The sequence below is a fragment of the Malaya genurostris genome, chromosome 3, assembly GCF_030247185.1.
Source record: "Malaya genurostris strain Urasoe2022 chromosome 3, Malgen_1.1, whole genome shotgun sequence".
NCBI lineage: Eukaryota > Metazoa > Arthropoda > Insecta > Diptera > Culicidae > Malaya > Malaya genurostris.
Window position 1 is genome coordinate 256,227,118 of NC_080572.1, and position 14,694 is coordinate 256,241,811.

At 36.8% G+C, this 14,694-nt stretch overlaps 1 protein-coding gene across 3 annotated transcripts; it reads left to right on the forward strand.

Annotated features, from left to right (window-relative positions):
• Positions 1-1,976: 1,976 nt before the first annotated feature.
• Positions 1,977-13,554, forward strand: LOC131435888 (retinoblastoma-like protein 2). 3 transcript variants are annotated; one of them, XM_058604148.1, is made up of 10 exons: positions 1,977-2,114; positions 2,841-3,006; positions 4,021-4,160; positions 4,214-5,492; positions 10,417-10,600; positions 10,697-10,861; positions 11,153-11,268; positions 11,336-11,815; positions 11,878-12,054; positions 12,145-13,551. In XM_058604148.1, the coding sequence occupies exons 2-10, from the start codon at positions 2,884-2,886 to the stop codon at positions 12,295-12,297; spliced, it is 2,817 nt and encodes a 938-aa protein (XP_058460131.1). In that variant the 5' UTR covers positions 1,977-2,114; positions 2,841-2,883; the 3' UTR covers positions 12,298-13,551. The 3 variants fall into 3 exon arrangements, with proteins under 3 accessions (XP_058460131.1, XP_058460132.1, XP_058460130.1); XM_058604147.1 differs by lacking the exon at positions 1,977-2,114 and having other exon boundaries at positions 2,667-3,006; XM_058604149.1 differs by lacking the exons at positions 1,977-2,114; positions 10,697-10,861 and having other exon boundaries at positions 2,666-3,006; positions 12,145-13,554.
• Positions 13,555-14,694: the final 1,140 nt, after the last annotated feature.

Sequence of the window (14,694 nt, forward strand, 5' to 3'; positions counted from 1 at the left end):
AGGTCTCGTATCGCTAAGATGCCTAAGTTCGACTCCTCTGGTAGAAGGTAAAAGTTTAGATACGAGAAGCCTTCTGCTTACTTAAATGACCCTTGTCACGTCTCACTTTTCCGCACTTTATTCTTCACATCCTTGCTCTTCCTTGAGTACTATGGCTCTATGATTTCATATTCTTTCTCCTCTTATAATCTCTAGTTAGTTTGATATTGTTAAAAAACCGAAAAAATCAAAAAATACTGACTGACCAGAAGTCATAAATAAAAAAGTAAAAAAAAAAAATTATTGTTATAGAATGACAGATGCAAGGAGCATTCCTTTATATCGTAAGTCCTTGCCGTACTGACAAGAACATTCAACGACGAAATTTAATTGTTTTTGTTATCAACCACAATTGAATTGTAAATCCAAATACATTTTTCGTTTGAAAATGATGACTTGGAATTCAAACGCCTAATACGCAACGTCAAGTCAGGTCATACAACTTTTCAGTCTGAAAATAAAGTTTCATGACGCCATGACTTCCTTGAACATCAGTTCAAATTGGTTTCAAATTATGATATAAATGTATTTCAGCGTTCATCATTAAACAGCTGCACGAAAAAATTTTCATTTTAATATGGGCAATAAAACACGCTCAGACGGAAAGGTTTCCTTATTTCTTTCTTACTTTTTGTGGTATCTGTATAAATCTGTATTAAATTTGAGAAATCTGTATAAAATCTGTACTCTGTATTAAATCTGTATGCGCATGTAAAAATCTGTATAATACAGATAAATCTGTATAAATGGCATCTCTGCGTGGGAGCTCGAATGACAGATGCACTTCAAACAAGATTAGGCAAAACTAGGTTGGATTAGTTTTAAATTACCCAAACTTATCTAGACTAGTTGAGATTAAATGAGATTAGAGAAGATTATCTTGGAATTACATGAGTTTATTAGTATGAGATTGTCTAGAGTTTAGAGTGATTTGCCCCTTGTGTGTAGCCATCAGACGCTTATTGTTTTGAAGCAAATAATAATTTAACTGAAACTGGCGGTTAATAAAATTCTACGAGGGTTCCTATTCAAACGATACATGTAAAATCGCAGGTAAACTTACCTTGAGCTTATCTTTGATACTATATGATATTGCATCTAATAGTTCTGTATATGTGAGCCTGTGGAACTCATTTATACTACCAAACCGAGGAGGCCGCTTTTAGATAAGTTTCAGAATTTAATTTTGAATCTTTTGAAGCGTTTATTTCACCAACACATAATGCAAAATTTCACCAACACATAATGCAAAAACGACAATCCAGCAAGTGAACGCATATCCAATCCAGTCATCTCCTCACTAGACGAGCGACTTGTTTCATTCACAGTCAAGCATCAACTGAAATCAAGAAATGATTTGCAGCATATATTTATAGATTTCTCTTCATACTACGCATAACGATGCGGTGCTTTTTATGCATGACGCAAAGCCTCCTATGCCGAACAAGAAGTTGACGTCATTTTGTACAACAGGTATTGGTGGATGAAAACATAGGTCGATTCCAACCATTTTTTCAATAGTATGCTATTGAAATACTGAAACGACGTCGTCATACATGTTTAAGTTAAAAGTTTCCGAATCGATTGGTTGTTAAATTAAAACAATCCATCAACAAATGACCGAGTAATTAACGTTCAAAATTATGACACAAAAAGGTTACGCGACTATTTTTGCAACTTTTAATTGACCTCATATAGTGAAGAGTAAGGCATTTTTAATGCCAAAAACATGTCAACTCTCGAAAAATCTTCCGTCTATATTTTTTCAGTGTTGTCTTGATTTCCACTTTAAAAATACAAAAGCCCCTCGCTCACTATATATAGAAAAAGGACGAGGCGGGCAAACATTTCATGTTTTCTGTACCTAAAAAGGCTATGGTAAGCTTTTGACAGGCCGGTACTTTTGCTCCCGCGGTGCATACTATGCTCTCCGCCTACTCATACTGAAAATATTGCGTGATACTTTTGAGCCCGTCTTGTACGCCTACAACTACTAACTCGTCTAATTTCCAGTCACTGATAAGGCGATTACTAATTTTGAGCCATTTTTTCTCAATTTGGTGGATCAGTCGAAGGTACGTTGTGCTTTAAATAATATCATCGCATGAGAAAATACTGTCGTTTTGAAGCATAAATGGACGCGTGATTTTCCCGCCAGAAAACTTCAAATTCGTGCCATTGCAACCGCGCCCAACCCGAAGATGACGTTTTGCAATTTCCCGCTTTATTTACCTTTTCTTGCGGACGACGTGTCCATCGACAAATTTTTGAATATTTTTTATAAATAGTAATGTAGAGTCCAGCTTAAGAATACATCGATTTTAAAGATTGACACCACACAGTGATTTCTGAGTTTATTTTAATGTATGATTAGTTGTATTATTTATATTACCTTTTGTTTCATAACTAAACAGGCAACTTTGTATGAGAAAATAATATTAATGAGACTGATTCTAGTTTATACATTACTGTACTTTTCAAGATGGACCGTGAGTGGTCTTAGCCGTTTTTATAGTGACACTACAAAGAAAAAAAACATACTTTGTTGCTACTAAAATTATTTCGTTTAAATTCACAAAAAGGTGCATCGTTTTATACCGCATATTTACTGTCAAAGTTGTTATTCTCATTCGAATTTTGTCCGTCATCAAATACAGTTTGGGTTTGTAGTGCTTTTGCAGGGATATTAGTTTATTATTTGTAAATTTAAATTGTGAATTTTTATAGAGGAACCTGATGAAAGGTTCTGTGATATCGAACATTGATGAACTAAGTGTTACTTCGGTTTGAATACCTTTTAGTGTAAAGTGAACATCAACATTTCTGCCTGATAATCCTGTAAAGATGACAAAACAGAGCAAAATGGAGGAACACCGAAAAATCTGTGAGGAGCTCAACATAGATGCCCAGACAGAGGAAAAATCATGGAAATTGTTTCGTGAAATCTCGAAAACGTACAGTTTGGATGTAAGTAGAGTAATTTGTTAATTCTCATTTCAGACGTCATCGGGATTACTTTTTGCCTTTTTCATATAGAAAGGTTGTGCAATAAGGGCCGAGTGCCATATACCTTTCGACTCAGTAATCTAAAATGTCTGTGTGTGTATGTGCGCACACAAAATGTATGTGTGTATGTGCATATGTGTGTATGTAACGTTATTTTTTGCACTTCCTTTTCTCGGAGATGGCTGGACCGATTTTCACAAACTTATATTCAAAGGAAAGTTCTTACAAAATTCCTGAATTTAGTTTGGATCTGACTTCTCACGGCAAAGACCTGCAAGTTGCATCTTTTCTAATATTGCTAAATCACGAAGCTTTCAAACATTTTCTTATCAATGTTGTTGTTTTGCACGCTTAGGCATTATTGGGGATTCAATTTACAGTATTGTTATCCAGAAAAACATTGATTGTACATATGTTCTAATAAAGATAAATAAAAGCAGTTGATAATGTATCTAAATCGGTCGTCCAGCTGTTTTTAAACACTACGCGGAATTAGCTGGATTTTAACAGCCCTGAAGGACGAGCATGACTAAGAACATTGGAAAATCGTATTTTTTTAAAATAAATTTACAAATAATAATTGCTAGTGTGTTAGTTGTAATTTCGGTGCAGTTGTTACATTAGAGACGCTCATGTTCTATTTTTACAATATATGCAGTTGCACACTCAACACAGTATGTCAAATAAATACGTGCTCAGGTCCTTTCATTTCTTCTCTTTGGCTGTTGAATCGTGCTACAGACCAGACTAATGGATTTGTGCTGCATTTTCACATTTCCTTTTCTTATTTCCTTCTATACGAATCTGCCAGGTGTGCGGAGATATACAGCATGTCATAAAAAAACAGCTGATATCTACCCTTGGTTATTCATTCTTCTTTCCTTTAAATGCCGCTGTGTTACATTTACAACCGAATGATGCCATGAAGACTACTTTTAAATTGCGCAAGTTTAGTTACGATTTTTCCTATTTCAGCACGATCAGCTCCATTGGATGTGTTGTTCTCTTTACACCACATGTCGTCAGGCTGTGACGCCCACTGTAGGAAACACCGGCTCCTTGCTGCAAGGTAATTGTGTATCGTTGACGAGACTACTCCGATCGTGCAACATGGTGTAAGTGTGCGACTCTGGTATAGAAATAATAATTAATTTTATGATGATTTCAGCTTGTATGAGTTCTTCGATAAAATCAATCAATGGGTAGGAATGGCATCGTTGCCGGAAAAATATCGTGATACCGTTGAACACCTACAGCATAGTTTCGCCGTATCGTGGTCGATCAATGATAAGTTCAGAAAGTTGTATGCCGACTTGTTTACTACTCCGGCTTTGGATGAGCATAAGCGTAGTAAAAAATCTAAAACTCAACCGTGCACTTCCAATCAACTGTACGAGTTCTGCTGGACGCTATTCATTTGTGCTAAGGCAGAATATCCCGAACAATGCGATGACTTGGTCACATCCAATAGCATGCTGCTGTGCTGTTTGAATCTTATCTATGCAAACGCATTCGCCGAGAAGAGACGGGATTTATTAAATGCAAAATTTCAAGCACACTTAAGTGATTCTTTTAATAAAACAAACGAGCCCGAGGAACCGATTTGTATTATAGACGCAATAAGTGAGGAAGGTTCCGCTCCAGATGTTAAACACATAATGAACACTTACTGGAAAGATTTCATCGAAAAGTTGTTTCAGAAACAAGTTTTGCGAGGTGATCAAAATAGTTTCATGGATCTGATCTCTTTGACGAACTTCGACGAAAATATGAGATCACTTAATAATCGATACGATACGTTTATCCTCAGTTGTGGAGAAATCGATGAAAGGATTCTATTGACACGTTCAGTTGTTAAAAACGAGTCTGCGGAAGTTTCCTTGTGCCAACAAACTCCGCTTAGTTACCGTAATCGCAGTAGCAATAACGAAAGAATATCATTCACCCCAATATCTACCGCCAATGCTTCGGTGAACAAATTGCGCGCAAAGCTGATAGGCTACGGGGGTGAACCGCAGTCATCTTTGAGAGAGCTCTTTAAAACCTGTACTCCTGACCCTACTGGAACAGTGAAAACTAGATTAGCAGCCATAAGGGGAACTTTTTTCGCAAAAATGCGAAACCAAAACTGGAATGATAGGTCTACGGCGGCTAAAGCTGACATGATCGAAGCACTGTACTACAAACTGCTTGAGAGCATTATCCGCGCTGAGATAAAACGTCGTCCCAATGAGGCTGTGAAGTTGGCTTGCAACGAAGACGTTAACAAAACGCTCCTTGTATGCTGCGCCGAAATTGTCATATATGCGCACAATTTGGAGCAGAACTTTCCATGGATTTTGAATGTTTTCGAAATGACACCGTTTCAATTCTATCGGATCATCGAGATGGTGGTTTTGTATCACAATGATATACTGTCCAGGGATATTATAAAGCACTTGAAGAGTGTAAGTATCCATTCTCCGATTGTACTTACCGAATAAATTTTATGTTTTTGGACAAATATTCTTAATTTTACATTTCGTCTTCAACTCATCAGTAGATCAACATCAATCGCTAAACAGACGTCAAGTTAATGCTATTTACATATACACCTTTTGCACCGAAGTGCCATGTTTTGCCTGAAGAGCTGAAAGAAACCGTTTTGATTGTACATATAATTAGTATTATACAAATCCCGTGCGCGTTTAGTTTAGTGGCACGAAACTGTCCGCCAAAAAATGGATTTCCCTTGCACTGCCCCAAACAGCCAAACACTTTTTTGATGAATGTCGTTTTGAGGTTTTTTCGTGATCTTTTTTCTATAGACCGTAATACTGCCCAAAACGTTGGAGCCGATTTTAGTTGTTACGAGTTGTTTAATGCTTCAGCGGTGGATCGGTGATAGCATTCTTTTTGTTAGTTGAAGCAAAAGTACTAAAAGTATCTCAAATACATCATTTACGTCTAAGTGAATTTGTTTTTCAGCGTGATTTTGTTTGCTGTTGGTCAATACAGATTGAATACAGATCGCGAAGGTCGAGATCAGAGATGCCAGGCCTGCAGATTTGTCCGCAAAACTGCAGATTTAAAAAATAAGCTGCAAACATGATTTGGTTGCAGATTTCAAAATCGTGTTTTAGCAGACATTCGTTAATTACATTACAGACTTTTTAAATCGTCGTGGTCTTTTTATTTTTTACAGCAAACTTTAGACCGCAGACTTTTTTTGAGTTTACTGACTTTTTCAACCCTGCATGAAGATATTAAAAATTTTTACCCTCTGGTCAAGATTTTGGTAATTTTTTACCGAATTTGCTCACTTCGAAAGCGTTATTACTTTGAGTATATGTCGACTCGATCATAGGTAATTTGCAATTGAACAGAACAAGATGCGAACGTGAACTGAGGCTGCTTAGACATATGTTTTGTCATCCATAACACAGCAGCGGTATCTGGTCAACATCTCCTTGAGCTACCTAGTAACAGTTTGCTGCCGTTCATCGTGGTTTCGGAAGTTTTGAATCTCGTATGTATGTAGTAGCTCTTACCTTGTCCTTCGGGCAGCACTTTTGTAAAAACCCGGATTTGCCCCGGGCGCAACATTTGAAGGGGGCAGCCATCTTTCGGATTTTCGGATTTTTGTTTTTTTCTCACTAATCCAACGATGGGGGCTGCAAAACTCTTATTTTGGCCCGGGCGCCAAATTTTTTCGGTACATCACTGTTTCCAGAAAGGTGATAAAAATGATATGAACAATTATCGTGGCATCACATCGCTTATTGCAGTTGCTAAAATGTTTTTCTGACACCGATTTTCAACCACTGCAAGCAATATATTGTCGTGACTGATGGTATGTCAAAAAGTTTACAAACAGACGCTATTTACACTGATCTTTCCTCTGCCATTGATATAATAAGTCACGATAGAACAATTCGGATCTAACATCCTTCGATGGTTGCAAACATATTTTATGGATAGCAGTGAGAATCGGCGAACACGTTTCCAATGAGTTTATTGTTTCGCTCGGAATTTCGCAGGGCAAACATCTCGGGCCTTTAATATTTTATTGTACTTCAACGACGTCAACTTTACACTAGAGGTTCCTCGTCTATCGTTTGCTGGTGACGTTAAGATCTAGTATTACAGACGATGCATGTTTTCAACAACGACAGTTGTTAAGCTTCGCCGAGTGGTGTAAAGTTAACCGTATGAAATTGAATCCTGACAAATACTCGACCACTACGCTCTCGAAGAAAAAGAGCCATTTCATTTCGAATACTTTCTGTCATGATTCCCGATAGTCAGGATGATGTGTGTTAAAGAACTTTTCTCGTTGTGCAACAGACATTCAAGCAACACATCAGCTATATTCACCTTCATTCTAGTTTACGGCCGTATGCGATACGTTCGAAAGTATAGGGTAACAGAGGTATTTTGCCCACTTCATATATTTTGGCCCACCTGAAAAACTTTATCGGTTTTCTCGGATTTTATCGATGTTAAGTAACCCATGTTGCATTAATTTGAAGCTTATCACATTAAATTACCTATTGTGGAAGAGTTTTTCAAAGATATTACAACATTTGGTGGATATTTTTACAAAGTAGGCCAAAATAAAATCAATCATAAAATGGGCCAAAATACCTCTGTTACACTATCAAGTCCGTATTCCTGTTTACGTTCGAATCAATCACACTTTTAAACATCGTACAAGCATAAAAACAACGCCCAACCAACTTTAAACTATTAGTTCTGGTACAGATTTTAATTGTAGTGAAAAATCTTTGCTATCATTTGTTATTTGACTTATTTTTTTATTGCTAACTCTGTATCATATATGCTTGCTTACGTCCGTATCGACTATTCGACGAACGAATGCGAACAAGTTATTCTTGTTTTCACTCGAACGTGTACGGCGATTCCTGTGCAAAAGAAGGATCGGCAAAGCAAATAGTTTTTTAGGAAGATTCCAAGCATCAAGGAAGTGGCGAATGCTACATAATAAATAAATTTCGTACTCAGGACCAATTTTATTCAAGTCGGTAAATGAAATTATCAAATTAAACTTCGTGCAAAGTAAAAAACGCATTTAGAATAGCAGTCCGATCAGTAGTATCTGCGAAAAATATGTCGCATTTTTCTTGCAATTTTGTCATGTTTTCGATAGTCTATATATTTATTACATTGGTAAAATCATGCATTTAATATAAAATAAAGCATGTTTGCCCATGGCGTATTTTCCATAAAGTACCTAATAGATGTAAAATTTGATGTGTAAAATCTTAGAACCGCGCATATATTCGGCTCGCCAGAAAAAAAGTTTAACCATACTGTTATGCTTTCTAAACGTTTTCTGGAAAACACAAATTTATGATTTTATTACAAATCACTTTCAGATTCGAAATTAAATTTGTTGGAAATCGGTTAAACTTTTTCAATGTATTCGCAACATAAAACTGACGAATCGAAACCACGGCATTTCGTCCTTTCGTCCGTAAAAGTATCGTTTGAAGCTAAACTGGCATACATTCTAGCGTTTTGCATATGGTTAATCACAAGAATTGGACTGATTTCATCAAGGCTTAGCATTTATTTGAAGAAGATTACTGATATTTGAATATTCTGTGGCAAACGAGTCGCGTTCAAATTCATTCCAGTGAAAACAAGAATGGCTTATTCGTATTCGTTCGAAAGTACCCGTTCGTTGTATTGCCGATACGGACGTAAACAAGAATGAGGGTGATTGTTTCTAAAGCCTCTCGCAATTTAGGATTTGTAATAAGAATGGCTAAACATTTTACAGACATATACTGCTTCAAAACTCTATACTACTCACTTGTTCGTTCAACCCTGGAATACTGTTCTGTCGTTTGGAACCCTCATTACCTAAACGGTGCTCATAGAATCGAATCGGTACAAGGCAGATTCACTTCATTCACTTCACTCTTCGGCGCGGGTTCCTAATCGGTCTCGATACACTACAGGTTCGAAGAGATGTTGCACGTGTTTTATTAATAGCAGGGGTTTTGTGTGATAAGATTGACTGTCCTGCTTTGCTTCGCGAAATTAATATCAACGGCCGAACCCGTGCTCTTCGCAACAGTGCATTTCTTCGGCTTCCCTTGCTACGAACTTCATTCGGTGCTAACAATGCTATTATTGGCTTACTGAGATCATTCAATCGCGTATTATTAGGATTTGACTTCAATCTATCACGCAGTAGTATACTTGATATTTTTTGTATATTACTAGAAATTATCACTAGGACCTTTTTGTGTCTGTTGATTTTACAAAAATAAATTAATAAACATCTCTACCTGGATATTTGATCGACGTTTTAAATTTAAGGGAGTGCTTCGCCGTGGTCAGGTGAAGTTCGCTGCCTATCCCAGGGTTTCACGCACTACACCCAAAATTGCGAGAGAACGAAAAAAAAACGGAAATTCCAATATCATACGATTCTAGATAATTAGTTTTTCTATCGATTCGTATATAAATTGTGACTGATAAACGTTTTTATCGAAAGATTTCGTGCGAGTTGTAAAAATAAATGAGTTTTTTCCTTATTCTTTCGCACATTCACAGTGTCAACACACAAAAAAACAAAATGTTTATCAAAACCCGTACGAAATCTTGCGAAAGAAACGCTTTCTCTCTGATATTTTTCGCCAAATGCATAGTAAAATCATTTATCTACCTTTGCCATTACTGAGATTTCTAATCCATTTCAGCAGTTTATTCAGGAGCATAATAAGATATAATTGTAAATTTAAATTAATTCTTCTAAGGTTTTGTGCGAAATGCAAATTACTAATTCATTCATTCATTTCTAACTAAACAGTGTATTGGCAGTAAACCACTGAGCTGACGTAAAGTAAATGCCATTTGTATCTCACTAGTGTTGCACTTAAGTTGAATGTCTTTTCTGACGTTTCAGATGAAAACAGGTGGGTGGCTAATGTCAGAGTCATAACCGAGTTGACGTGAATACGAATAATTTCCTTTAATTTAATGCAGATATATTGAACAATAAAATATCTGACACAATTTGTTTAAACTGCAGTAACCTCGATGCTCCACAACATTAATGTAATTTTCCTCGAATGTAGAACGCAGGAAAAGCTGAATATTCTTTCTCCATTTGAAATTGAAATCTGGAAGTAAATACTTGACTCTGGAACTGAATTCGGGACTTGGAATTGTAACATTAACCGCCGGGCGGTTTCACTTACCCATATCCAATTTAGCTCAAATTTTGCATAGGGACTTTTATTTTGAGGTGCTTAAACTGTTGAGATAGTGCTTTACGAAATTAGAGATGACCCCAAAATATTGGCACCCTACTGGGTAACAAAAAATTACTTCTGCATGTTTTGCATATGTTTTCAGATTGAAGATCAATGCATCGGGTCGCTTTGTTGGGTGCGATCATCTCCGCTATGGAATATAATGTCTGACATACATTACGAAGTTCCTATTAGTCAGAATGTGGAATCATCAACTGACTTATCCGGCATTACACCTCACAAATCAGGTGACGGTGTGGCAATAACTAATGGTCATAGAAAACTTGGTAAGTAATAAACATTCAGAGTTTTTTTTGTTGATTTCGACAATACTCAGTTCTGTGAAACCCTGGACTGATCGTTGAATATATTCAAACCGTTAGAGTCGACACCCTCTACATCAACAGCCAATGCGGTTCCTGGAACATCACAGCGCACGGTTTCCAACCCAGATTCCGCCAAGAAGCGACTCTTCAAAATGAATGACGATGAAGCGGAACCGGCCGTATCCGGTGATGGTTTGGCGGAAAAGAGGGATAAATCGGCAGGTTTGTGCAATATGCGCACTTTTCACCACCATCATCACCATCATTATCCGCAAATCTCGTCTGGGCGCTTATATCGCGTTGTTTGTTAGAAGCAATGCTTCATATTGATTGAACTAACAACAGAAATGCATATTACAGAATAACAAAGCTTCCCTAATAATCGCATTGATACTCTGCAACTCATTCCTAATCAAACAGCTTTTTATTGCTTTCACTTTGTTGTGATAGTTTAGATCACATCTGCAAAATACACAAATATAATATGTTTTTTTTTATTTTACGTTATTCTAGAAACCAGTGGACCCCGCATCGATTTGTCCCTCACATTCCAATCCAATCTTGGACTCAACTCCCCGCAGAGGCCTACTACACATGGGTTCAAACCATTAGATTTATTTTTTAGAAAGGTAGGAACTAACGCATCGAATTCACAAAAAAAAACATTTTCAAATGCACAACGTTTCATTTTCGCAGTTTTACGCGCTGGCCGCTATTCGTTTGAGAGATTTGTGCTTAAGATTAAGACTCGTGGACATCCAGAATCAGATATGGACTATCTTCGAGCATTCGATTGTACATTGCACGAAGGAATTAATGTGCGATCGTCATCTCGATCAAATTCTGATGTGTGCGATATACGTACTGGTTAAAGTGAAAAAGCTCAACAATACCTTCGCAGAAATTATGAAGAGATATCTAGAGCAGCCACAAGCAAAGAGCGATATATATCGTAGCGTTTTCATAAAGCGGCGTACACCGGAGGAGATGGAAGAACACCGGCAGCAACAAAAGGGCAATAATGAACTCAGCGGTGATCGCATAGCTCCAGCAGATTTGGCCGGTATTTTCGTGCAGCACGGCAATGATGACCGCGGAGATCTAATTCTATTTTACAACACGGTGTATGCAGTTGAGATGAAAGACTTTGCTCTGAAGTTTGGCAGTGTGGACGAGGTTCGAATTACGAATATTCATGAGGATGTTGCGTCTGTATTAATAATTACTTTCATTGGCAGCATAGTCTACTGCTATCACCGCCCCCGAAGACACCAAACCGAAGTGTGATGTTGTCTCCGAAGCAAGTCGATGAAAGAATACCATTGTTCGTAACCTCAATGGATGGAATTCGAATGGATAGTCTGAGGGAATCACCCAATTCCCTCACGTATGTCATTGATCGTAGTCCAGCAAAGGTAAATAATCATAATCATGATAATCATATAATACTCCTAGCATGCATTAATACTGCATACTGATATTTTTATCTCCTTAAAACAAATTAGGATCTAGAGAAAATCAACCGTCTAACTGGCAGCTGTAAGCGCAGCCTTAGTGATCCAGACTCGTATGAACCCGCTGGAAAAAGGAAGTCTAACAAAATGGACAAGCTTATTTCCGATCGTAGGGAGCAGGAGTCTAATAATAATGCTGTATAAACTATTTGCTGTTGGTTTATGTAAGGCATCGATTTAGGATTAGAGTTACGACGCTAAACGACGTAAGGAATTGTGCATTTTTCAGAACTGACAAGTGTAGATTTGTTAATTGACTGTTTACCAAGTATAAGTTCAATCGTGTAGAACTTTAACTATTTTAATTGTATCTGTAGGAAGTTATGAAATCGAGTTATGCTTGCTATTATTACGACTATTATTTCAATAAGTTTCGATAGATTATACAGGTTTACCATCATGCGTATCATCAAAGCGAACTGATAATCCTTTCCACCTAATCACACTTGATATAAAAATGATTTTTCAAAGTTACAAGTTTTATTGATCTCAAAATCGAGTCATTTTATTTATATGTTATTGTAATCTTTTATTTATTGAACAAATCATGAGACATGAGACCGATTTTAGCATAAATTATTCTTATACTTAACAATAGCTTATATGCTTGATGCTGTATTTTGCTGATACGTACCTTGCGGATCTTCAAAACATTTTCACTTCTCACGAAATCAAAATCATCATTTTAAAAATTATACTTCAATAGTACATCATCGGGTGTGATTGGGGTCAATCACGACAGTGAGCATTGGAGCATTAGGGACCACCCGTGTGCTGCTACTCCGTTATTGATCAGAACCAATTAAGCTTGAAAAATCTTTTTCTGAAACAACTTGCTTGGGAATAGCACGTAGTTTCACATTGTGTAAACTGCATTGATCCCTGCGTGCTGATCAATACCGACGCCGGCCACGTCCGAACACAGATCTACTTGGGAAGGAAGGATTGTTAGTTCAATGCAGGTTGCTATTAGAAACCGAGGAATCCTCTGCATTTCCACATGCATCACAGGAAGGGATTGTTTGTTAGTAAATATTCGAATAATATCATGTGTTTATTGCTCTGGGTAGCCGGCTACCGAGAATACGTTGCAATTTTATCGCATTTTTTATTAATACGCGCTTCCTACTAAAATACGAAATTTCTTCCGTCGAAAAGTATGACAAGTTTTCGTATGTTTTTACACATGCTTCATCGTTGAAGACGTTCAACTAAATTTGTGTGCTAATAATATGGCTCCATCCAAAATCGATGCTCCTGTGTTATTGTTATATTCATTTATATTTCATCGTTTATAACGATTATTTTCTTTTCTTACGCTATGTAGTTTAACCAACGAAGAAATGAATCTATAAATTATAAATATATAACATATTTACCCACAAATAAAAAAAAAATGAAAGCAATAAATTAAGTATCAATTTAAGGTTGACTGTATGCAGTATCAACGCATCCGAAATCCCTGTTCAGTTACATATTTGCGGCGACGTAGTCTAATGATGGCTAGCGAAGACGTACAGAGTGTAATTTAGCTTCGATAATGGCACTTGCCTCACCCTCGATAATTGGTAAAACGAAGAATGGAAGAATAAGTTGTGGGATGCATTTTTGTGTTCTTTCTGTTTGCATTACTTCCTCTTTCACTATAGTTCTTTTGGACATTGTATTTGTTTTTTATTTGTGTCGTATCCGGTATTGGGCCTAGGCAACTACATATTGAAATTATGTTATCAGTGGGAAAATATGCATATCTTTCTGCTTGTAACTTGTTATATTGAATATTAGCTATTTGTGTAAGTAATCGAATTGTCTTGTCTAGGAAACCCGTAAATCATGTCTTATGTCGCTTTCGCCTAAAAAGGAATCTAATCCAGTTTCGGTCCCTAGTAAAGCAGTCATTGCTGGAAAACGCAAAATAAGTTTTCGTTCTTGCTTTAAGTTTTTCAGGGTGATAATAAAAATTAGTTTTTGTTTGAATCACGTCCTATGAATTTCACGATTGCGTTTCTTTTGTGATAGCAACACAAATTGATGTTACTTTTGTGATAGCAACACAAAGGCAACTGCTATTGGATTTATTCCAGAACTGCTATTGGATTTAATCCAGATCTGATTTCTGATTTTTGAAACACGGATTGATGGGTGTAGGGAGACCCAACGAGAAACAGATTGAAATAGTTGGAGTAATAAAATAGTGCACATTAAATAACTGAAAAGTGCATTACTCACCAACAGGACCATGAATGGGAATGCTATGCTAATTGATCCACATTGTGTATGTGAGGGAAGGTGCATAAGGTGTTCGCATAATCTTACACGCATAGCCCAGATTCTCGTGTAAATAAATAAGGTCTCGTTGAAACAAACAAGGGGTCTACAGGTTTTCTTTCTAGAGGCCATGATTAGACGACTCGGACTGCGGATTAGCTATAAAAAATTGTTTCCATAATGTTTATACAAGAAGGTTGAGTTTATTGTATTATCTGCGATCTGTGAAAGTTTCATTAAGATCAGATCGGTTAAAGAATGACATGACAGTTT